Here is a 23,426-nt window from a genome sequence, read left to right as displayed (position 1 = left end):
CTCAAAAAAAAGACTACTTATGTTAGACCCAAATTTTAAATAGAAATCTGCCCCCTGGAAATAGAAATTTCACCCCCTGGTGCTTTCTATCCTGAGCAACCACCAGCTGGAGGACAATCCTCATCTCTGCTCTTTCTGCCACCAAAGGCAGCTTTGCCACCTCTGCCCCCTTCCCCTTCGGCACTTGCTGGCTGCCCAGAAGCTTCTCAGCAAAAAGCAACACCCTGTCTCAGTGCACGGTTTGCTATCAGAGCGGTGTTGGTGAGTTCAGAGACTGCAAGAGACAGCAAGCCAAGCTCAGATCACAGTGCCCAAATGGCAGAGCTGGCTGGGGCTGTGCTGGGGGGGGAAGTGGCGGCGGGGGGGCACCCAGCTCTGCTAAATATAGCTTTTCTGATGCTATACATTTCTCGGATGAGCTAAAAGTGGGTGCATGAGAACACCTGCTCACTCTGACTGCTTCCTTTTTACTCATATCCCGTTCAAATATAGTTTTGTGTTCAAAGGTGTTAGCTATAAATCCCCCAAAGAGATCCCAGATTATTCAAAACTGTTGATTTGGATACAGGGAAAGCAGGAATTTCTGGAGCTCGGGCCAAGGAACTCGACTATAAAAATAAAACAGCCAAGAAAATGGTGCTGGTGCAAGCAAAAATTTCAGCTTGATCACACATGGCAAAGGCAGGGACAACAGCCAGCAGCTGTAACTAACTACTGCCTCTGCTTCTGTATCTCGGAGTAAGCTCCAGGCATCCCATGAACACAAACACTCAGGAAGTGACTGGGTGAAGTTACAGTGAGGATGAACAGCCATTTCACCCACTTCAGCTCCTGTTCAGGCAGCAGTGAACGATAGCATATGTAAAAACACATCACCTATGCCCATCAGCAAGGTTCACAAGCCAGCAAAGTCACCAGATGCACTGAATGTGTTCAAAATGGGCTGAGTATATATATATATAATATAAACTGTAACTTAAGTAGGAAGGGTCAACAGCATGACTCCTGTGCTTAATGATTTGCTGCATCCAATCTTAACTTCTGGAAGAAATCAAACAACCCACGTCTCTCTCCACAGAGCTCTCTCGGGTGGGATCTCAAAGCACTGCATAAGACAGGCTGGAAAGTGCAAGTTGAAACCCATGTAAAAAGTGATATATGAGTGAGGGTGAAAGTCCACACCGCCATTTGCAAATGCTAAGTAGAAAACACAAAAGCACCACATCAAATTACATGAAAACAAAACAGATGAACCTGAAAAGCAAGTGCTGCCTCCCAGATAAATACACTAGGTCAAAAAGAAGGCTTGGATGGGGTTTTAGGCAACCTGGAGTAGTGGAAGGTGTCTCTCTCCATGGCAGGGGTAGAGACTGGCACAACTCCAAGTCACTTCCAACCCAAACCCTTCTGTCATTCTATGAAATGGAGAAGAAAGGAAAACTAAATGGTGAGTTTTTTGCTCCAACCAGTCCCTGACACTTAAAATAAAAGCCTACAATGCTGTTGTCAATTCTAAAACAATGAGACGCTGAGCATTAGGGTAACAAAACTTGGTCAACATGATTTTAGTGGCTCTCTGTCATATGAAGAGAGAAATAATACGAGTATCAGCCCTTACATGCATGGGGGATGGAGACTTGTTCACCTCCACAGAGAGCATCTCTCTTCCCATCTGCAGTTCAGCCTTCACCCAGTTTTGCCAGTAAATTCAGTCCTGATAACCCATTGCTGAGGTTAGTTACAACTTCCTAGACCTAAGAATCACAACATATTTACAAACATCAAAGCACACCTGAACATGTATAAACCTGGATGCTACCCTGAAGGGGAAAGAATTGTACTAAAACACTTCAGGAGTGTTTTTTTTTTGCATTATTAGATTCATTTCTTGCAGTATGGACTTCACCTGCCAGGTGGCTGCATGCTGTGAAGCCACCTCAAAGCACTGCCAATGGCCTGTCCTGCTGCTGTGCTGTGCCTGCAGATAAAGCCCAGCTCATGCTGACCCTCTGTCTGTGTTTTCTCCCAGTCCCTATCTATCACAGCAGCAGTGGGAAAGCAGACCAGACAGCAAGTTCCCTGGGAAAATGATCATCTCTCATACCAGGGTCACATTCCTACATGCTTCTGGAAACTCTGCTGTTCCTAAACAAGGCACATTCCTGCTCTTGGCAATTGGTGAGAGGAGCACAGACAGATGGAGATTGTAGGACTTCTGGAACCACTTAGTGGCTGTCAAAATTTACATTATGCAAGAAGAACACTGTCACTGATAGCAGGTATAAAATGCAGACAATCCTGGTAGTCCGTGCATACTAATCACAAGAGATCTACATGGATGACAAAGCACCAACTGGGAAGGGCTGCCATGCCAAGTGCCAAAGCATCCCAGCACCAAGTGCCAGCTCCAATCCTCCCCTGCTCTCCTCCTCATGAAGCAGATGTACACATGCAGCCTTATCTTTATCTGCTTCCAAAAGATGCAGTCCCACCAGGAACAGTTCCCAAACACAGCCATGTTGCTCAAAGACAGCAGTGCACTTCAGAAGGATATTGTAGAGAAACTTTCCTGTTTGTTCACACAGGAGCAAAGACATGAGGAACGGAGGGGCAGGTCAGTGCTCCCCAGTGGTACAGCTGCTGGCTCAGTGGTCTCACACACATCAAGGCTAGCAGCCAGTAAATCACAGTATTGAGCAACAGAAGACCTTGCATACGGCTGGAAAATGACCTGTTACTGACAGCCTATTGTTAGCAGCTCCTCAAAACCCCAAACCTCTGCTGAGATGAACAGGCTGGTAGCTAGCACAGAAGGAGAGGAATCGTCTTCAGCAGCCTGAGGAAGCCAGCAGCTCTGCACCCTGGGTTCACCACCCCATGTTCTCTTACATGCACAACAAAGGTGGAAGCACTGCAGGCACAGCAACCAGACAGAGCTCCTTCTGTGATAACTCACAAGCCTTTCCTTCCCCATCAAAACAGAGCAGGATGCATGCAGCAAGAAGTCTTTCTTCTACAGCATGTAAAAACACACCCACCACACACCCAAGTGACCTCTGGTGTGCCAGTTTTTCTGCCTATGTCCTCACCTGCAAGGGGAGAAAGTGCTGGAATCTGCAGGCTTGTTCAGGGAACCAGAGAAAACCCCAGCCGCGGCACAAAGGTTACACAGAGCAAACAGGCTATCAAATACCTGCTCCCAGTGCTCAGGCACATGGGCAGTAACAGGCATTAACTTCAGAGCAGTGAACTTCCCTCCAAGGAACAGCTCTTCACAAGCAGCCTCCTTCACTTTCCAGCCCTCTATCTATCCCATCTCACAGCAAAGTTCATAGCTCTCAGTCTGACCTCTTTCACTTGCAGCAGCTTCTTCTCTCTCAAAACTTTCTAGCAGATTGCTGAGCCATTCAGTAACAGACAGCAATCACCAGATCTCCCCACCCAAAGCAACTTCTTCCAGACTCTCTGACTCTCCTTCCGATGTGTCCTCCCTCAGATGTGTTTTTCTGCAGAACTGCTGTCTCTCCAGTGTGAGCAGCCTAATGACCAGTTCCTGCAGGAGGCTGGATTAGGAGTTCTAAGAATCCTTGACATGAAAGGATTTTATATGACTATTTTCACTGACTAACAGTGACTCAGAAGGGTCTGTTTACCAAAGGGCTTTTTCTCAAGCCGAAAAAACTGTTCTGAAGTCTGGATTACAAACGACTAAAATAGCAAAGTATGTTGAAATTGCAGTGGTTCTGATAGGAAATGGGGACTGAACTGCACTTAATGAAAGGAGGGGGGGAAAAAAAAGCAGAGCGATCCCAGGCACGGCAATGCACGGCTCCAGTCATATTTCAGTTGCTTGTAAAGGAAATTCTGACAGCTGCCAATATAAACAGATGAAGTGCACTAGCAGAGAGCGTACGATTTCTGAATGTGTGCACACATGGGTGTGGAACAGACAACAACCCCCAGCAAAGGCTGACTTGCCAGCGGGCACTGTAATTTTTTCCAATTTAGAAAAGACAGTTTAAAGAGAGGAGGGAAAAACCTTCTTGCCTCATCTTTCTCTTCTCCAAACCTTACCAAGGCAATCCAAGCCTGCATAAGAAGGAGAGGGGTGGGGAACCACCTCCCCCAGGACACCTGGTGACAGCCTGGTGTAACTAAGCACGTCCCGTTATCAGGAAGTCTTTCTGCCCACTTCTGAGAGTGGACATCTACTCTCTAGGTCTCTCATCCCATGCTGGGGAGGAAGATGTAGCAGCAAAGCTATAAGTCCAGTTACTCTCTACAGGGTACATCTAAGGCCCATCTTTTTCAAAGTGTTGAGGTAATATAGGGCAGTTTGGGGAACCTGAGCACATGCCAAACTATATAGAATTCCCTGATCCCTATGAGTCCAAGCTTCAAGTTCAAGCCTGACCTTCTGCAAGCAGCAACAGAAGTTCTTGTGTTCTTTCTCCTTAAAAAAGTCACATGCTCTTTCTCAAAGCTTGTATTTCAAACCAGCACAAGTAACCTCTGATCCAGGTTCTTCCTGTTTCTAGCTCATCTGGTTTCAAGTTCCTCTGCTTCAAGTTCTGTGCTATACAGGCACACAGCTCCTGAACTCAACACGCGCTGTCTGACAGGCAGCTTCAACAGCTCTATCCACTCCTTCAGCACCCAGTTCTGCAGAGAATACTTCATTAAAAGCACTAACATGAACAATTTGATTTGAGACAAAATCACAGGAGAGACAAAGGTACTCTCACTTCATTGTAAAACAAATCTGCTCTCCCCAGAAGGGTACACCTTCAGCACTTCTGTATTTCGTTCAACTCCAGCACTTTGCCCTGAGTTTTTAGGACAGGTTAATTACCCTCACCTGAAGATTTACACTCCTTCTCCACAACATCAACAAGTCCTGAAACAATACAGCAAAAGCACACAGTTTGAAAGAGAACAGTCACTCACACAGAACTTCACAAGACAAGATCCAGAATCTTTGCTGCTGAATAAAGTCATTTCTATGTAACAAACTGGCAATAATAAAAGTTGCAGCACACCTCAGGCTTCCATCCAGCTGGAGAATGATACCTACACTGCTTCTCCGAGGTGATAGTGTGTTATGGGAGCACCAGCAGCCTCTGCTCCTCAACTTGCCACAGCCCTCTCTGTCTCCAGTCATACAAGTGCTCTGAAGAAGAGGTACTGCGCTAATCTCAGCATTTCCTCTCTCCTTTGACATTGGTTAGGGTGAATCATCAGTTAATAAACAGCATTTCTTAACTGATAGGTGCAGTGTTTCCAACACTGCAGACGCATTTCCCTTTACACCAGTTCTGGAGAACTTCAGTATGTAGTCCAGACAGGAGAGATCACCAAACAGTGGGAGTGCGCCACACTTAATCCAAAGAACCTGAGCTCCTGATCATCTTTGATGCTGGAACAGGTGCTATTTTTCTCAATGCTCTATCCAGAAAACTCTAGACTCCTGCTCTTACCTTTAATGTTCAATCGTCCTCTGAACTAGTGTCCAGAGCAGCCTACTCCTCAGGAAGGCGACTAACCAGATGGCTTGACATGCGATGGACAGGATTAGTCCCCTCTGTGGTCAGCCTGACCGAGCTGTGTTCCACTTGCCAAGAGCTTATTAGCTGTCTGCTTAAGGAGGAGCTGGGATAAGTCTCCTTCTGCTGGCAGCAAAGCAGAGGGGCAGGCGCTGACTGTAATAATACGCTGCTTCCTGTCTGTAGCTGAGCTGAGAGGTACTTTCCAATAGAAAAGGCTTTGCAGGAGCACAGGAGTTCAAGCTCCACCTCTTCCACCGAAGAAACTTTAACTTATGTAGGAAGGGTCAACAGCATGACTCCTGTGCTTAATGATTTGCTGCGTCCAATCTTAACTTCTGGAAGAAATCAAACAACCCACGTCTCTCTCCACAGAGCTCTCTCGGGTGGGATCTCAAAGCACTGCATAAGACAGGCTGGAAAGTGCAAGTTGAAACCCATGTAAAAAGTGATATATGAGTGAGGGTGAAAGTCCACACCGCCATTTGCAAATGCTAAGTAGAAAACACAAAAGCACCACATCAAATTACATGAAAACAAAACAGATGAACCTGAAAAGATCTAAGGGCTCTTCCTAGGTCCCTCCTGTTTATAAGTGTTTTATTACTATTATTATTACATATACTAGATTTTTTTCTCCCTTCAGTTACACATAAATCCTGCTCAAGCCAAGGGTGAATGAACTGATAAGAACTCATTCCATCAGCTTTGCTCACCACATTGGAAGCCGCAGGACCCATTCATTTGGCACCTTCTAGAAAAGAGCAGATCCTCAGCCAACACACCAACCTGAGAAGTAAGGATTTGTTCACCACAGAAAGATTTACAGAAGTGGGCTTATGGAGGTGGCCCTAAGTCCTTTCCAAGGCTCTCGAGCTACGGTGGCAAAATGCCAGCTTGGGTAACATACAATAAAGCAGTCTGTCTCATCCACATTTTATGGGCTTTGTATCAGAGAACGGGGGTGCTAGATAGTTCAGGCCCATGACACAGGTAAAGCAGTCATTTGGAGAAAAGTACCTCCAAAAGAAAGGTTTCTTGTCATCACCTAGAGAAAAAGTTATAGTGGGTTCAAAATGTAGAATGCATCCTCAGAGGTATTTTGTTTTCATGCTCTTGGAGCACCTGCAAACAAAACATCAAGTCACTGTGAAACTACACCATGCGATTAAAAACAGTTCATGGAAACAGCTGACATCTCAGAGGAAAGACTCAGCACGCCACTGTGATCCCAAGTCATCTGCTTCCTAGAGCTCACAAGAAGCTCTGAGGATATGGCTGGGCAAGCTCTGCTCAGAAGTTAGTGTCAGGCGTTGAGCTCACCCACTCAGGCTGCTGACCTCCATTTCACAAGGCATACAAGCGGAGGCAAACACTGATGGTTAGCATTCAGGATGAAAGCTGACCACTCTCTTTGAAATAAATGTGTCTGAAGTGCCAGGGCAATACGCAGAACTCTTCCGGGAGTAATAAGGAAGGCTCTGCATTCCCTCAGGAGAACATGTTTTAAATCAGTGTGTCCCACCACACTGCAGATGAGAAGCTCTGCTTTCTGCATGAAACCAAAGGCACGGAGAACTCCCAGCCTCACTGTGTCTGGCCATTACTGAAGGTCCTCACAGAATGCAAAGAAATTTTATAATGTTGGTCTAACAAAAACAGAGCTCTTTTCTGTTCTCAGTATGAAGAAATGGTGTCTGGAGGTTCAGACAAACGACTGAATAGTTTTAGCACTGCAAAATACTGCACTGCACTTATTTTCAGCTCTGCAAAGTGGCAATCACCCTTAAGTGTCTAGAATATCAGTAACCATTGCAGCCAAGTGCTGCACAGAGAAAACTACATCTGGTGCATCATGAGAACGAGCTAGAAGTGACCATTTGCTCAAAAGTTCACCAGGAAGACTGCTGCTATGCCTGCACAAAGCTGAGAGTGCATGCCATGGTTATCCCTGGGTAGCACCACAGCAGATTCACTCTGAGGCATTGCGGAAGATAGCAGTTGTAGCAAAATCCTCTGGTGAGAGACCTGTACAGCAGGTACTGTGGGATTGTACATGGAAAGAACCAGTCACGTAGAGCCCAGACATCCACAAAGATTTAATTCTGCCTTATAATGACAGAGATGTGACAGAACAAGCAAATACTGCATCTACAATCCTCCTGAGAAGGGAAGCCTGCTGTGGGGCTGCTATACGATTTGTTCCTAGAAGCTTCCTGCTAAATAACTGCAGCTACTGTGCCTGACCTAAAGGAACAATAGCTACATATAAAGCTTTTCCTTACACCTCTCAAGGGACGCAGCTGCATAACATCTTATACTCAGAGATGCTCTTAATCACATGTTCCCACAACATCTTATGGTCATGCATCCATTCACTTTGGGTAGCAGTCCTGAAAACTGTCGTGACTACAGCCTGTGCAAACAAGATATAAACACTGAACGACCAAGTAAACAACAACAGAACCCGTATCATATGCTCTCCTTTTTAAAGGAAGAGGTCTGCATCTTAATACTCACTTTTCTCTCTCACCTGCTGGCTGCCAGCACTCCTATGTAGAAAGTTTACTAGCAACTTTATTTTTTAACTGTATTCTTTGTTGAATGAGGAACGTCACTCATGCAGCTCTCACACAGAGCTGATCTACTCTCCAATGCCTTCACTTGTATCTTTCCATTTAAAGTAGAATCAAGATCAAGGAAAGTCCAAGAGACTGAAAAAAGAACAAGTAGTAGCAATGACATTCCAACAACAAAAGCACAGTTTGGAGATCCAAAGCATTTATGTAATGCAAATTGTTTTAGGTAAAGGAAAGGTAAGCAGAACAACAGATACAGAACAAGCAGGCAATACCCAGTGTGAGCTTATTCCACCTTAGGAACTAATCAGATACTTCCTGCTTGATAGAACCTCTGCCTTAAGATGCATGGACAGCAGATTAGTTTACTCACAAATAAATCAGTTTTTCCTAAATCCAAAACTACCAGTCTCCCTTGAAGAAAAAGAAAGGCAACTAAAACATGTCCAACTCCAAAGTAACTGTTTCTGTTTTACAGCACTGACTGTTTGATGTTTCCACTTCAGGGCAAAACCTCATCAGTGAGTCCCACTGATCTGAAACAGGAAAGAAAATGCCAAGAACTCTGTGTTTTAGAAATGAACTAAGCTGGGAAGGTATGGGAGGGAAACAGAGTGCTCTCAAAACAAAACAAAAAACAGTAACAACAACAACAAAAAAACAGCCCAAGAGAAAATTGCAGGACTGCATGGAATCCAATGCAGTGATGCGGCAGATCAACAGCAGTAACCTTCTGATTTTCCAAGCATTTTTATAGCTCATGGTAAACTGCAGTCAAGGTTCACTGAAAGGCATGGTAGACAGAACAGAAAGACATGAAGAGAGAAGAGACTTTTTCCTGTAGTTCAGCTGAGCACCCATGATACAGTGATCAGCTGGAGACTTGAACATTCAAATAATCTTTGAACTCTTTACCCCTTAGGAAAGGCAGGAACCGGCAGATAGCGACACTTAGTTATGGAAGTTACTCCTCACTTCTGGATTCAGAAGGGGACAATTTGAGAGCACAAACACAGTATTTCTTCCTGTGCATAAATCCAGTGCTTCTGCCAGAGATTACCTCTCTCTCAACTAGAGTAATAAGCAAAAGAACATTTTTCGTAATCTGAAAAATCAGTCTTATCTTACATATGACAAAAGTGAAGCAAGACCCTACAGAAAATGTATTACTGACAGGAAAATAACTTTATGTTCTTGAAAACATATCTGCTACAGAAATTGCTGCGGAAGTCTTCTCTCTGTGCACATGCACTGACACCTGTTCAGTCTTTACTGTCAGATGCAGATGGGCACTTGTCCAATTACTGATGCATAAAATGTTTCAAACGTATTTAATCTATAGATGGCACCATAGCTACTTTGCCCAGGTACAACAAAGCAAAAAGTTACAGCTGCATGATGGAAATACCCTTTGTTACACATGTCAGTTTAAAGTTGTGGGTCACTTTTGCAGAGCAAGACACACTGCTCAGTCTTGGTCACCAGCAGGTTCAGTTTCACTGTCCACCTGCATTGCTCCATCCTTCATGTTGCCTTAGACCAATGTTGGTTCCTTTCTCCACTTCCTCCTCCTTCGTGAATCCACAGGAGGCTGTGTGTTCATCTCTATGCAACTTCTTTCTCTGTTCCTCTTTTTGCTTTTCTGTGTACGTAGCTTGCATGTATAAACACATATACATCCACATACTAATAAAGTCAGTGAAAAAAGTTCACATATTTTCAGAGCTGAAGGGAAAAAATTCTTAAGCAAAACTTCCAGTATAAACATCCCCCCCCACCCTGAACTCCCTCAGCATAACACATTTTTCTGTCCCACAGTGTATATGGATTCTATCAAACCCTCCTAGCGTATAGGTAAGAGCTTGAATGCAAAAGCAAAGTTTGTTCAGATGTTTTTAAACTGTGCAAATGAGAGTGAAAGTGACTGAAAGATGTAAGAAGAATGGAAAATAACGTGACAATCTTACCGTGAAGCTGTTGTTGACGTTCTTAGTGCTGGATTCTGCCACACTGGCATCTGTCAGATCCACCTCATCAAAAATAATGGACTGGAAAGAAAAAATTGAAACTCTCAATGAATCCGTGAATCCAGTGTAAGCAACAGACCGTATGTCTGCCTAGTACACTCCATCAGAGCCTTGCATGATTTAAAGAGAAGGTGCAGTACAAGCAGCACAGGGACCCAGAATCCTGGCTCCATACAGCAGTGCTCACATATGCCTGTCTTCAGACAGTGAAACCAGTGACTTGATTTTTATTAGGGGACTACATAGAAAAATTAAGTAAATAAACCAAAAAAACATTGTAGGCTTAATTCTAGTGAAAGGAGTCGGAACAGTGTCTAGAGAACTATCAATGTACTAAATGTATTAAAGTAGATGCATGGCTGCCCTCTGATTGTATGATAAGTTCTTGCCTTCCTTGTCCCCTTCATTTCCTCCTTTCATTCATGTCCTCTCCCTCCTACTTCATTTTCTATAGATTTTCTGCTCATTTCCCAATAAAATGCGCTAAGTGGGAAAAAAAGGTATTGCAAATCTACGTGATGCTTTACTTAAAAAACCTCTGGGAGGTCAAAGTCTGAGGTGAAACACAGCGAGCTTCCAGCAGCTGCAAACCTGAAGACAGGTGCTTTCAGGGCACATGACCTCTTCTCATGGCCCGCCTCCCAGACTCATACACTGACTTTCTTCCCGTGGAACAAAATGTATTTTCAACACCTTACCTTAGCAGTCTTTGCATAGTAGAGCGTTCGCCCTCGCAGCTTAAAATATCGTCTCTTCCATCGCTGGAAGGAGCTGGTCTGTTTCATCAGCATCCCCTCTTTGATGACAGTCTACAAAACAAGAAGAGGACAGAGGTGAAGCACTCATTTTACTTTCCAGAAGTTTTTACATTCTCCCCATACATACCAACAGCGACTGCAGCTTGAGACCAATGATCTGAGTGCCCCCTGCTGGAAGTGACTAACAAATTCATTCATATAAACAAGAGGAGCCGATCAAGATCAAACCATCCCAACACATAACCCACACGGGGTGGGGCCTGATCTTTGTCTCTAGCACTATCACTGTACCAACACAGATAAGTCACTTATGACTGAACTAGCATTGCAAAGTCTAACAATGACTCGGGGCCCATAACAGTTAAACGCACTGAGGTCAGATTTCAGGTGCAGCTAATCGTGCCTTTCATCTAATTGATATTTCATTACAAGCACGGCGTTTCTGCCCCTGTCTCCAGTTCTGCTTTGTGATATCATCTGCATCTACCTGGCCAGGAGCTGGCAAGCTGCAGGCACACAGGATGGAGTGAAACTGGAGCGAAGGAGCTGCATCCAACCTCAGTGCTTGGTGTTCTTCAGACAGCCTTGGCTCTGCCTCAGCATGCTCTGGCCGCCTGCCATTTCCCAGGGCTGCAGTGCCAAAATTGTCTACGCACATGGCTTTTTTTTTCCCCCCTTTTCTTTTTTTATTGCTTTATAACTAGATTGTCATACCAGCATGCACAGTCCCATATGCTCACTCACATACTACACATACATGGGGGTAAGTATTTAATCCACATGCACTTCATTCTACTTTGTCGAATACATCTGATTCATTTGCTGAGGACACACTTGGAATACCAACAGTTAGAACCAAACAGCCTCAAAAACTGCAGCTTTGAGAGGCAATGAGCAGAAAAGCCAGAGCTGAGGGTTCCGCCCCAAGTTACTGATGGGAGGTACTGCCTCAGTGCTGTGTGGCACCATGAGAACCCACCTCCCTCCCCAAGAAACAGCCCCTGGAACCCACTTCAATCTGAGAGAGTTGAATGTGATAAGCACCCAGTCAGAGCACAGGAAACAAATGGTCCAGCAATCTTGTAAGACAGGTTATTCTGTATCTTGATGCCAGGAAAATTACACCATTCCAACAAACCCGAGGTCTCCAACCAGCTCAGGTTTGTCACACAGTTAGGTCAACCGATGAGCAACAATTAATTCACCACACAGCACTGCATGTCCACTGCCAGGCTACTACAGAGCACAAAATAAATACTCTCGCTGATCCAAAGGGTTTACACTGTTATAGAAATCCTTTCCAGGGCACTAAACTTGCTTTTAAAATGCTATATATATTTCTAATGTGGGTCTTTCCTTTTTGAAACAGCTGCAAATTTTAATACTTTCCACACGCACTGGCCCTTGCCAAGCTCAGAGTTTCCTCAAAAAGCACTTGGAAGAAAGTGCTGACTCTAAGGAGAAACATCCGCCTGCCGACACGACTGCTCTGCTGCTGAACGGGGCTGTCCCCTGATTGCAGGGCCTGCAGCACGGGCTGGAGGGGAGTGGGTTCTGTGGGATGCTGGACTCAGCAGCCTCCACTGCCTTCCTGCACTGGGCTGGAAGCAAGGGAAGAGAGATAGCAAAATGCACAAGCAAAGGCTGAGCTCACGTCTCCCACACATGCTCTTGCACCTCCAAAGGGCGCTCTGCTCCTGCTGTCACTGGTACTGCAGGGATAGGGCTGTGGGAACACGCTGCACGCAACTGTAAGGCATCTGGCAATGCCTTTAGTGTTCAAAGTTAAAAGCTCTGCAGAGATACTCAGAACCAAGATTTTAAGCTAACTTGGGGCTCCATATTACTGCGCAGAGAGTCAGAAGCTCAGCCACGATCTTAATCTGAAGCATCAGCATAACAGAAAACGGAAATCAAAGGCTGACCCAACAGCACCCTCACTGCAAGGACGCTGACCAGACCAGAACTAAGAAACCGAGACAGGTACATTCACCCCAGGGACTTTTCACAAGATACCCCACAAGTCATTCGCACTCCCCATGCCCTCATCTGCCATGCAGGACATCAGCACTGCCCAGCTGCACATGTACTGCATGGTGTACATGTACTGCAGGTGAGCTCCTGAGCCTCCAGCGCCCGGCTCAGAGACAGAGCAACTGCACCTGACTGCTCTGTTACACATATCGCACTCCACAGTTTGCCTCAGCCTTACGGCTACAGGGAAGGGAATAGAAAAATGGCAAGAGATCATTCCAGATTAAAACGTAAACATGGAGGGATCTTTTTGCATTTCTTGGCCAAAGCACATATCGTTAAAAAAAAAGAGACAGAGAAAGCAGCCACTGAGTTCTGCAAAGCCCTGAACTGAAGGCAGAAAGGAATGGGGAAGACTCCCAGGATGCAAAGCCAGAAGATAGCAACTCAGCCAGCAGCGTGAGCAAAAATAGCAGCTTGCAAGAGGAGATGTCAGACCTTTGCTGCTCTGCTTATTCACAGACATTCTTGCACTGGGGTCAGCCAGAACCCCACGCTCCTGCCCGGCCCAGCAGATCTGCGACGCGCAGTGCAGCGTGCCCTGGGCTCCCGATGCTGCTGCTCCTCCAGCTGCAGGGCTCACTCACCTCTGCACAAGCCGTGCATTCCTCCATGCCTCATTTAAACAGCATCCTCTCTTTTTTTTCTCTTTTTTTTTTTTTTTTTTTCTCCAACCAAAAGGCAACAATTCCGGAGGTCAGTGTGCCCCTCCCTAACCAGCGGTGCGTGTCACTGCTCAGCCGCTATCTATAGCAAACCTCCCTGCTGCATACCTCAGACATGAAAGGCCGGTGAGCAGCGGCTCTCACACACGCTGCTCAGATACAGCCTGGGTTCCGAGCTGCCCAGCTTCGCACGAGCTGCTCTTCTATTTATAGGCACGTCGCTCGCTAAGAGTTTGGTGGGTTTGGGCGGAAAGGGCTGGAGATAAGATCAAGATGACTTTATGAAATGATTCAGACATCGCTGCCTTTCTCCTCCTCTGTTCTAATTTTACAGCCAAAGGACTTGCTGCTTGCAGAGGAATGCGGCTGAACAGAATGAGCTGGGGAGAGGGCCTGGCGGCGGGGCGATGGCTGAAATGAAAGGGGGGAGAGAGAGCTGCTGCTGCTCACAGCCCCGCTGCAACACTTATCTGAAGATCTCCTTTGATCAGACTAAGAGCCACGTAGCTCACTGAGACTACAACAGAATTACTTATTCCATATAGGAGAAAAAAGAATTGAAGCCATTTTTAATGTCCATTTTAGTCGGAATCTATGGGAAAAGCTACTGCTCTGAATCATGTTGAGGTGGGGAGCAGGAGCCCATCCTATCAGGATGAACGTAGGGCCCCCTGGTAGCGTTGCTGCCATCCAGCTGCATGTCTCTCCCTGGTGTCCCGTGGTGTGCCACGGGTGGACAACACTGTGACAAATGCACACCTTCCTGGAGCAACTGCAGTGATGTGCTGCTGGCTTCACCAGTGACCCCTTCGTCACAGCACAGGATGGCATGAAAAAGATTGCTACACAAATGTAAAGCAACAATCAGCGCACAGGGCAGGGTCTTCAGCATCTCTGCAAAGAACACGACCTGACAGCTGGAAGGCCTAAGAAATTTCTGGCATTTCATTATTTATCAGCGGCCTTGAAGAAAAGCAACTTCCTGCAGGCAAAAATTCATCCCACCACAAGCAGCACAACCCCTGCCCCCATATCACTGACCCCCACATAAACAAGAGAAATAGGATGTCCTCAGATCTGTCCTGCCAAAACGGGCGCAGAGGTGTGGCCTAGCCCGAGCTCACGACACAGCAGCTTTGCCACTGCCCTTGTGGGGATGGTTTCAGAGGGCTCCAGGGCCCAGTTTGTCCTCATACGGCCCTGCAAAGCAAGAGACGAGCAGTAGGAATGCACAGAGCCAGTCAGACACGCTTTTTTTTCTTGCAGTATTGCTTGTTTGAGGTGCCTCTGCAACCCATAGTCCACATCAGAGGTCCCAGAGCCAGCCTACACAGACGAAATGTTTCTTACCCCAATAACACGAGTAGTTCTAGTAAAAACAGCAATCACATCGTGCCTCAGCTGCTCGCTGGGTTACTCCTGTTCCTCCCGCACACAGTATGCCCACATTGCCAAGCGGAGGCGCAGCCCCCCCATAGGCCTGAGCCTCCAGTCACTGGCAGGCTCCTGGCACACCCCAACAACCCCAGCCCTGCTCAGGCCCAGCAGCACAGTGCAGCTGACTGCACAGTGGGATCACGGCATGTTCTCAGGGGCAGCTGCTCAGGGCAGCATATGGTCCAGGCTCCATAGATCCAGAGGGACGGGGAAATGCAGAGGGTCACAAAGATGGTCAGGGCCTGGAGCATCTCCCTTGCGAGGGAAGGCTGAGAGACCTGGGATTGCTGAGCCTGGAGAAGGCTGAGAGAGGATCTGATCAATGCTTATAAGTACCTGAAGGGCAGAAAATAACTGCACAAGAGTACATTCAAAGCTATCTAAGCAGCAAGAATCCTACATACCAAAGTCTTCAGCATCTGGATTGCTCTGCTGGCCATATGTCTTCAGAGCATTAAAAACCGTGGGATGCAGATTGTTTTTATTTGTGTACCCTGCAGAACCACGAGCTGGATGCTGATGCCAAAAAACAAATAGCAAGCTAAAGAAGCAGAGCACAGGAAGGAGAGAGCTAAATAACCAGGCATGTGCAGAGCTAACAGGCTCACTCTGCATACACCCACCAAAGGATCATGCATCAGCTCTGGGCAAGTGGGGCACTTCAGCCCCATCAAGGTGCTCTTGGTGTGCCGAGGCAAGCACGGATCCAGAGTGGACAGACCTATAAGGCTCCCTGGGGTCATCAATACAGAACAGGTAATCATGTACAAATACAGAAAATCCAACAAAGTGGCTGTGAGAATAAATCTAACCAAGCCCGAAGAATAAGACATGAGAGGTCAAAAGGCTGGGGGTTAACAAGCTAATCCGAGAGCAACATCCTTCCAGCAGACAGTGGTCACACCCTGGAAATTAACTCCAGGAAGCACAGGGGGGGAAATCTGGTTCACTAAAGCAATCCTGAGTACGGGACACAAAGATCTGTAGCACAGCACAAGCACTAAAAGGGTGCTCAGTCCTGCTTGTCAATTCTGCATTAAAGGCACCGGATCTTGCACAAGTGAAAAGTGTACTACCACTTCTTATGCAAAGGACAAGATAGTAGGTGCACTCATTGCAACAAAAAAACACTTCAGAAAAAGGGGAAAAAAAAAAGAAAAAAATCAGAGGTCAGGCACAAGGACCAAATGCAAAAACAGAAGTGAGGGCTGGGAGCCTGTTGTGCAATGACAGAAGCCACGCTCATGTTGATGAGGGGCTGTCTGGGCCCCCAGCACACACCACTCAGTACCTCTGTGTTCTAGTAACCTGCGTGCTATTCACTGGGAAGCCCCATGCCAGGCTGCAGCACAGACCTCAGCAGAACCATGCAGGAGCAGGAGATGCCCCATCCCTGGAGGTGATGGTGACCGGCGCTGGCACCAGAAATGTAGCATAATTCTTGGGATCATGAGTGAAAAACAGGAGCCTGTAATCAGGCAGGCTGCAGTTAGAACCAGCATGGCACTGGCAAACAAAAGGCTCAAACACCTCGTTCTTCACCAGTTAGCTCTGCAGCTGGTGGACACGGAACAGTCTTTGAAGCAGCTCCTTTCAATGCCATGTTCCAGCTGCTGCTACTGTGAACAGTTCTCCTCTGTAAGCGCTCCAATCTATCAGCAGAGATAACCACAGCCAGGAAAAGCAAAAGGTTTAAAAGTTACCTGAAAACTTTGGAACAGGATACAATTTTAAGGGGTACTGATTAAACATGACCTTCGTACACTGAAGGACAAATATAAAAAATACGCTGCCAGCTTTTCCTGCCCTCTTAAATGACACATACAGAACTACATCCCTCCCCACATTGCCATCCCGTCCTTCTCACCCTGCAGGCCGGTGAGGAAGGAAAAGGCAGCAGAAAGGACAGGTCTGGGAAGTGCAGGGTGTGAGAGAGCAAAAGCCTTACCTGGAGGACGAGGACCAAATCCCAGCAGGGGGAGGCACTGGAGCAGCCCTCACGTGCCCACAGCAGGGCAGTGGTGGCAGAGCAGGGCCAGACTCTGCACCTTCCATTCCAACTGGACTTCCAGGAGGACTGCGCCGCTAAGAGCAGAGAGCAGCTCTTGGCCCCCAGCCACTTCATTAATACTTAGGGTATCACAGGATTTATTTTCATCTCATCTGTAACAACTGTCGCTATCAGATTTTCCATATTTATGTATTAAACAACCTATGCTTTTAAGTTTTTTTTCCCTCATCCATCCAACATAGCTTTTAAAGGATACTCCAAAGTTTTCCATTTGTTTTTCCACTTTCCCTGTTTTAACGTCCTGCAGATACCTTCGACCATGCCAAGACATCACAATGAGCACCAGCAACAACAGGGGAGAGGGGTGCAGCCCTGGGAACACCGCTTTAACTCTGAGCTGAGCAGAAGAGAAGGCTCTGGCATGCATTCCAAGAAGGCTGATTTTTAATAAAAGCTCAGAATAGATCTTTCTCATTTCTCTCAAGGGCCAGCGGTGTGCGTCAGGGTGCAGAGCTGCCCCACTGCCCTTCCTGTAAGGTGCATGCACCCACTCTGTGTGGGGGAAACGGAGATGGTGTCACCACTCCCCATCAGAACGTGACATGGCTGAACTGATCGGAACTCACGAGACTCAAATACAATGTGCCTGATGCAAATATTATGCAGCCAAGATGGTGTTCCCTTTTTATTTAAAAAAAAAAAAAAAAAAAAAAGAAAAAAAAAAGCAAACCACAACATGAAAATAGTTAGCAGATGTAAAGCTCGTCCAGCTGCAACGAAAAGAGAAGATTTCCCCCAAAACCAAAAGGCCTGTTGGCACACTAGCCAATCACCAGCACAGTCAGGCAGGTCCCCCCGCGTGCACTGCTGTCGCAGGCGGGCAGCACAGCCACAGCATGTGGGTGCATGGAGCTCACACTGAGCCTGCAGGGCCACCTCCTCCATCAGGAGACAGCTGCAGCCATTCTTAGCACAAGCAGAACCACATAGGGACAAAGCAGAATGGTGTTAAACTGAGACAGGGGAGGTTTAGGTTGGATATTAGGAGGAAGTTTTTCAGCCAGAGGGTGGTGAGGCACTGGCACAGGTTGCCCAAGGAGGCTGTGGATGCCCCATCCCTGCAGGCATTCAAGGCCAGGCTGGATGTGGCTCTGGGCAGCCTGGGCTGCTGGTTGTTGACCTGCACACAGCAGGGGGTTGGAAGCAGATGAGCACTGTGCTCCTTTGCAACCCAGGCCATGCTGTGATTCTATGAAAGTCAAAATCCTTGCAATAAAAAATACTTATTTTGTCTCTAATTTTGTTTGAAGGAACAGCCACACGCCTCACAGCACGGCTTGTGCAATGCAGCCTCATTGGTAAATCTATGTTCTCAAAACACGCAAGGGTTTTATGTGAGCCCTTTAGTTCCTGGAACCTGAGCTATAGTTAGAAGGAGAAAAGCTACAAGCGCGTGTGGTTTTGTGCTTTGTTTTGTTTTTAGAAAGGAAGTAACAGCTGTTGATTTCACATGGCATCCAAAAATCTCCAGCAGAGAGGCAAACTGACAGTGCAGCAATGGCAGTGTGGCGCTGGGAGGTTTCCCAAGCAGTGGAGCCCAAAGAGCATGCAAAGCGTAGCACAGATGAAGGGGCACAGGCATTCTTACAGCAGTGTACCATCCCAAATCCCACCCTTCTCAGCACCCAGGGGAGGAAGCAGCCTGCTGGTGGTGTTAGCCTGAGGACATCTGTACACTCGCACCTGTGCAACGGACAGAAGGTGAATTAAGCCATAAATCCCCGAAAACGCCCTCCTGATTTGTGGCACATCTCTTTCACACTGTCACTCTAGTGAAATGCATCATTTCTTATCATAATACTGATTTCAGTGCTTCTGCAGAACCAGCAAATGGCTCTGTTTCCCAATTCATTTCATCTGAGCAAATCTTTAAATATTTGCCCTCCAGAAATAAGAACAACACTTCTTCACCTAGAAGGAGGACGTTCCTAGCCATGAGGCCACTCAAGGAGAAAAAAAATTGAGCTTCCTTCAGGTGCTCACGCGCCTGCTGTGTCTGAGAGCACAGCTCAGCCTGCACACCAAGGTGGGGAAACACTTTGTCCCCCCCACTGCATTTTGTTGCCCACACATCAGAGCTGCTCAGCAGAGAGCCCTGGCACAGAGATCCATCCACACAACAGCCAGTGTGGCATAGAGATTGGAGCCCCAGCAGAGCAGGCACAGTGAGCACAGCTCCGCTCATTTATCCTGCTTTTCAGTGTAAATGAACCTGACATCTCTGCTACCAGAGCACGACAGCTTCCAAGAGCCAAGTGAGCCTGGAGAGCTGCTCGCTGTTTGTGACTCTGTTGAAATATATACTGCAAACTTGCCTTAAAAAGATCAAGGTACTGATAAATGGTTATAAACCCTAAAAAAAATTATGGAAAAGTTCCTCATAAGAGCAAACAGAAGTCAGACTGATAGTCTAAACAAAAGCTCCTCCTGATGCCACCCAAGGACGCCACTGAAATCCTGTCTGGTAAACAAACCGAAACCTTGCATGCCCAAATCACACCACGCCGATGAATGAGAAAAAAGACCTATCCATCCTTCCTCTGCTTGCTGAGCTTCATAATGTGAGGCTCACAATGAAAGATCAAGTGCTAAAGGAGGAAGGGCACGGTGCTGCCGGACCTGCAGAGCGCAGCGCTCCCCATTCACAGCCACACCTCCCAGGGCCACTGCTGCCCACGGTGCTCCATCTCCTTGCTAGCTCACCACCAAGACCACGCAATCCCTGTGCTGGCTGATCCCCCAGCAATGCTTGCAAGCAGGGATTTGGGGCTTTTGATGCCACAGGTAGCACCCTTCCCTGTTTTATTTCACCTCCTCCCACCACAGGAGCCTCTTCAGCTGCCCAGCAGCTCCTGCAGCTCCAGCAGGCCATGCCTGGTGCCGAGAGAGGGGCTGGAACACCACAATGCTGGTACAAGTCCGACAGGTCTCAAAATGGCTGATGAAGCACTCTGTGCTGCCTGCTTCTTCGGCAGCCAGCGCAATGGCAGTCACCCTGTGAGCTACACCTTATCATACCAGCGTTCTTTTCCGTCTCCAGAATAATCACGATGAGGCTGATAACGCACTTCCCATCTTCTCCTCTTCCTCTAAAATTCTTTCTAGCTAAAAATAAAGCAGCTCATTAAGCACAGCACCTGACTTTGAACGCTGAGCTTCCTGCTCCTGCCCCACACTTCACCAGGGCCGGAGCACTCAGCCCCCAGACACCAGCCAGGAGCTGCCCCATTCTCTGCTCAGCACTCACTGCACCTCTACACCCACACGGTTTGCTGTATTGCTGCACCAACATATTTCAGTAGAACACACCTGGGCTCTCAAACAAGTTCAGCAAAGTGCTACGGTCCTGTCAGCAAGCAGCTGTATTGTACACTTTTTCTTGAGAAAGCAGAGGACGAGACCAAAGGAAGCACGATCAGACTGCTTGCAACCAACCCTGACAAGTAAACTCAGAGCAACTCATGGCTACAGCAGGTTTCACGCCTCAGTTCTGATAACAGTAAACTTTTATTGTGATTTAACTGCGTGCACAGGCATGGTCTTCAGCTAGCTGCAGCAGATGTGTTTAGATGCAGCTCACACCCTCAGGACACAGTAATAGCATGCCCGCAGCTCCTGCTGTCACTGATAGACCTGTCCAACAGCTCCTGCAGCTCACAGTAGTCAGTAGACAAATTAAAAATGAGGTCTGCCATTAAAAAGGAAGAAACGTCCTCAAGGTCTCATCAGAGCAGTGAGTACCCAAGAAGTTGTCTTTGCTCCCTGCCCTCAGGGCAAGGAAAAGCTCCACATGCAGCAGAGCACAGAAAAGGCACTTAGGACGTAAAAAGCCATCAACAAGCATCAGAACAAATCCATCCCTGGTATCATAGTACCTGGGCTAACTTAGAAAATGTGACACTGTTTAGTGGAAGGTCTGCAGATTAACACGAGGGAAGTTTAACAGCTGCAGATAATATCTGTTTATAATCCTTGTTCTTAGCATGTTTACGTTCACGTAGTTCAAGTGGCTGATTTAGGCTCTTTCCAGCCATGCTGACGCAGGAAGTGACGTAAAACAGGGCAATGATTAAGTAAGAAGATGGGGATGTGCTCTTCTTTATTAAAACAAAAGTAAAATCCAGTGCATCTTTTGCCATAGCATCTTTAACAGCCTGCCAGAAGCACGAGTTCCTGCTCTGAGAAAGCCACAGACACCACACTGGTCAGTAAGGGGCACAAGGTAGATGGGCATCCTTCCTCCCTGCTGGCATGGGACACCTGCCCCAGGTGGTAAATGCCAATATGTGTTTTAAATTAGAGCAAACCAGCCAGCAGAAAAAAAATCCCTACGAATATACCTCAGACGCTGCATCACATGGAGATTTCACTCTCCTTTGCTACAGATGCGAGATAAACATCAGGAGCAGCAAGCAGCCTCCTGCACCCACACAGCTCCAGCTCCAGAGCAGACAGTAACTAACCTGGTGTTTGTAAACACAAATGCATCCATGAAATCCAAGGGTTACACAGGGATTCAACAGCTACAAAGAGGAATCATGCAGCTACAGTAAAAATAGTATAGACCAGGGCAACTCCCTGTGGGTGGTTCCCAGCCTAAGACTGGAGGAAAACTTCACATCTTCTTTCATGTTAACAATGCAGAGAAACTACAACTACTGTTCCTCCCAGAGAGCAAAATACTGTCAGCGCCCCTAAAAAGGGCAGAACTGTTCCAGAACGGGCTGCAGAGGGATAAAGCCTTACGGGGCTAAGGAGAGCGGACAAGGCTGCTCCCTGACCAGGGAGGTGATGCGAGGCAGAAAAAGCTGGGAAGTGAGACAAACCTGCCATGAGACCAGCGCTCGTCCAGCCAGGAGGTGAAGCAGCATCACTACACGGCTACAGAAAGGAACGAGAGTAGAGCACAAGATGGGGAAAGACAAAGATGAGAACGTGCAGGGGGAGGCACGCCACGAGCGCAGGGGACAGCATAGGGGCTGCACCTTCCTTCAGAGCACACAGCTGTGGGTACGGGACAACTCACAGAAAGCCAGCGGGGCCAGAAGGGGCAGAAAGCGTAACGGAGGAAGGTGCGGGCTCTGTGCTGGGCTACTGAGGGGCAGCCGGGGGTCGTAAGGGCACCCGCAGGAACACATCAGGGTGATCCATCCCTCAGGGGATCGACGGGCGCTCGGAGGACGCCGCAGGGAGGACTCGGGGAGGCCGCGGTGAGAGCGGGGAGGGGCGGCCGCCGGGGTCCGTGAGGGCCGGGCTGCGGAGGTCCTCGGAGCCGTGACGGGCGGCGGGGCGGCCGAGGCGGCGTCCGGGTCCTCGGGGCGGCGCGGGGCGGTCGGCGGGTCCCCGAGGGGCGGGCCGGGGGCACGCGGCTAAGGGAGGGGGGAGGACCGGGAGTAACGGGTGGGGGGGCGGCGGCGCTGAGGAGACGCGGAGGCGGCGCCGGCCACAGCGCTGCGGGAGCCCGAGGCCCTGCCCGCGGCCCCCGCCCGCCGCACGCACCTTCTGGCGGATCTGCCCGGACGTGGAGACTTTGCGGATGAGTTTCTGCGGCGAGCCCGGCTCCTGCTCCGGCTCGCTGTCCGACGACTCGTCCGCCGCGGCGCTGGCGGCGGCGGCGACCGCCCCGGCCTGGGGCTGCATGGCACCCGCCGCCGCCATGCTGCACCGTGCGGGGCGGCGCGGCCGCAGCCCACCCCCCCCACCGCCCGCCTCCCTCCTCCTGCAGCGCCCCCTGGCGGAGATGAGGGGAAGCGCTGAGGAGGCGCCCCCAGCAGGGCTCCTCTGCCTCTCCCTGTGGTGCAGTTTTGAGAGAGCGCGGGAAGAGCAGGTGCTCCGCGGCCGGGAGTCACCGCAAAATTAGTAATGCGAACAGCAGAGCGTTCGTTAGAAAGGCCTTTGCCTTACTCTAACCCTCCCCTCAGAACCAAAGCTGCGCTCAGCTAACTGTGCTGCTAGGTACACCTGAGAACGGCTGCAGCGATGCTTCAGCAGCTGAGGGCACGAGGCTGGGCACGAAGCAAACAGATCTCCTCCTGTGGTCTCAGCCCAGGCGAGACAGCTGTGACAAGCAGTGCCAGGTGGAGCCGTGGGCTCAGCTGCCCTCAGATGCCTTCAGCATCTTAAACAAGCCCCGTTTGCAGAGCATCATTCAGCAAAGCAGGTTCAGCATTGCTGATTCAACAGCAACTTGCTTCCTGCAGGCTTTCAGAGGTGTCCTGTGCCCTCTGGGAGGAAATGGGCATCTCCAAAATGTGTTTTTTCCTCTGTGAAGTGACCACTGCTGTTAGGATCAAAGTGGAAAGCTCTTGAATT

General features: G+C 48.2%; 1 protein-coding gene across 9 annotated transcripts in view; it reads right to left on the bottom strand.

Annotated features, from left to right (window-relative positions):
- The window catches only part of DGKD (diacylglycerol kinase delta), a 55,258-nt gene extending 32,539 nt beyond the window's left edge, over positions 1 to 22,719 (bottom strand). For 2 of the 9 annotated variants that reach the window (XR_006169121.1, XM_042820390.1), the window contains exons 1-2: positions 10,848 to 10,958; positions 10,090 to 10,170 (exon numbers count right to left, since the gene is read on the bottom strand). Coding sequence is in view for 6 of the 9 variants with exons in the window: in XM_042820390.1 (XP_042676324.1) it covers positions 10,090 to 10,170; positions 10,848 to 10,940 (174 nt within the window). In the remaining 3 variants the exon portion in view is untranslated. Of the gene's footprint in view, positions 1 to 5,039; positions 5,179 to 5,477; positions 5,721 to 10,089; positions 10,171 to 10,847; positions 10,959 to 13,379; positions 13,401 to 13,528; positions 13,619 to 13,714; positions 13,733 to 22,613 lie in introns of those variants that run through there. The other 7 variants (XM_042820397.1, XM_042820392.1, XM_042820391.1 and 4 more) reach the window with 7 other exon arrangements.
- Positions 22,720 to 23,426: the final 707 nt, after the last annotated feature.

This window comes from Centrocercus urophasianus, unplaced genomic scaffold, assembly GCF_019232065.1.
Source record: "Centrocercus urophasianus isolate 14NV4802_14NV808 unplaced genomic scaffold, USGS_Curo_1.0 seq_19, whole genome shotgun sequence".
In the NCBI taxonomy this organism is placed as follows: domain Eukaryota; kingdom Metazoa; phylum Chordata; class Aves; order Galliformes; family Phasianidae; genus Centrocercus; species Centrocercus urophasianus.
Note: the sequence above shows the minus strand (reverse complement) of the source record. Positions and strands in the feature narration are given on the sequence as shown.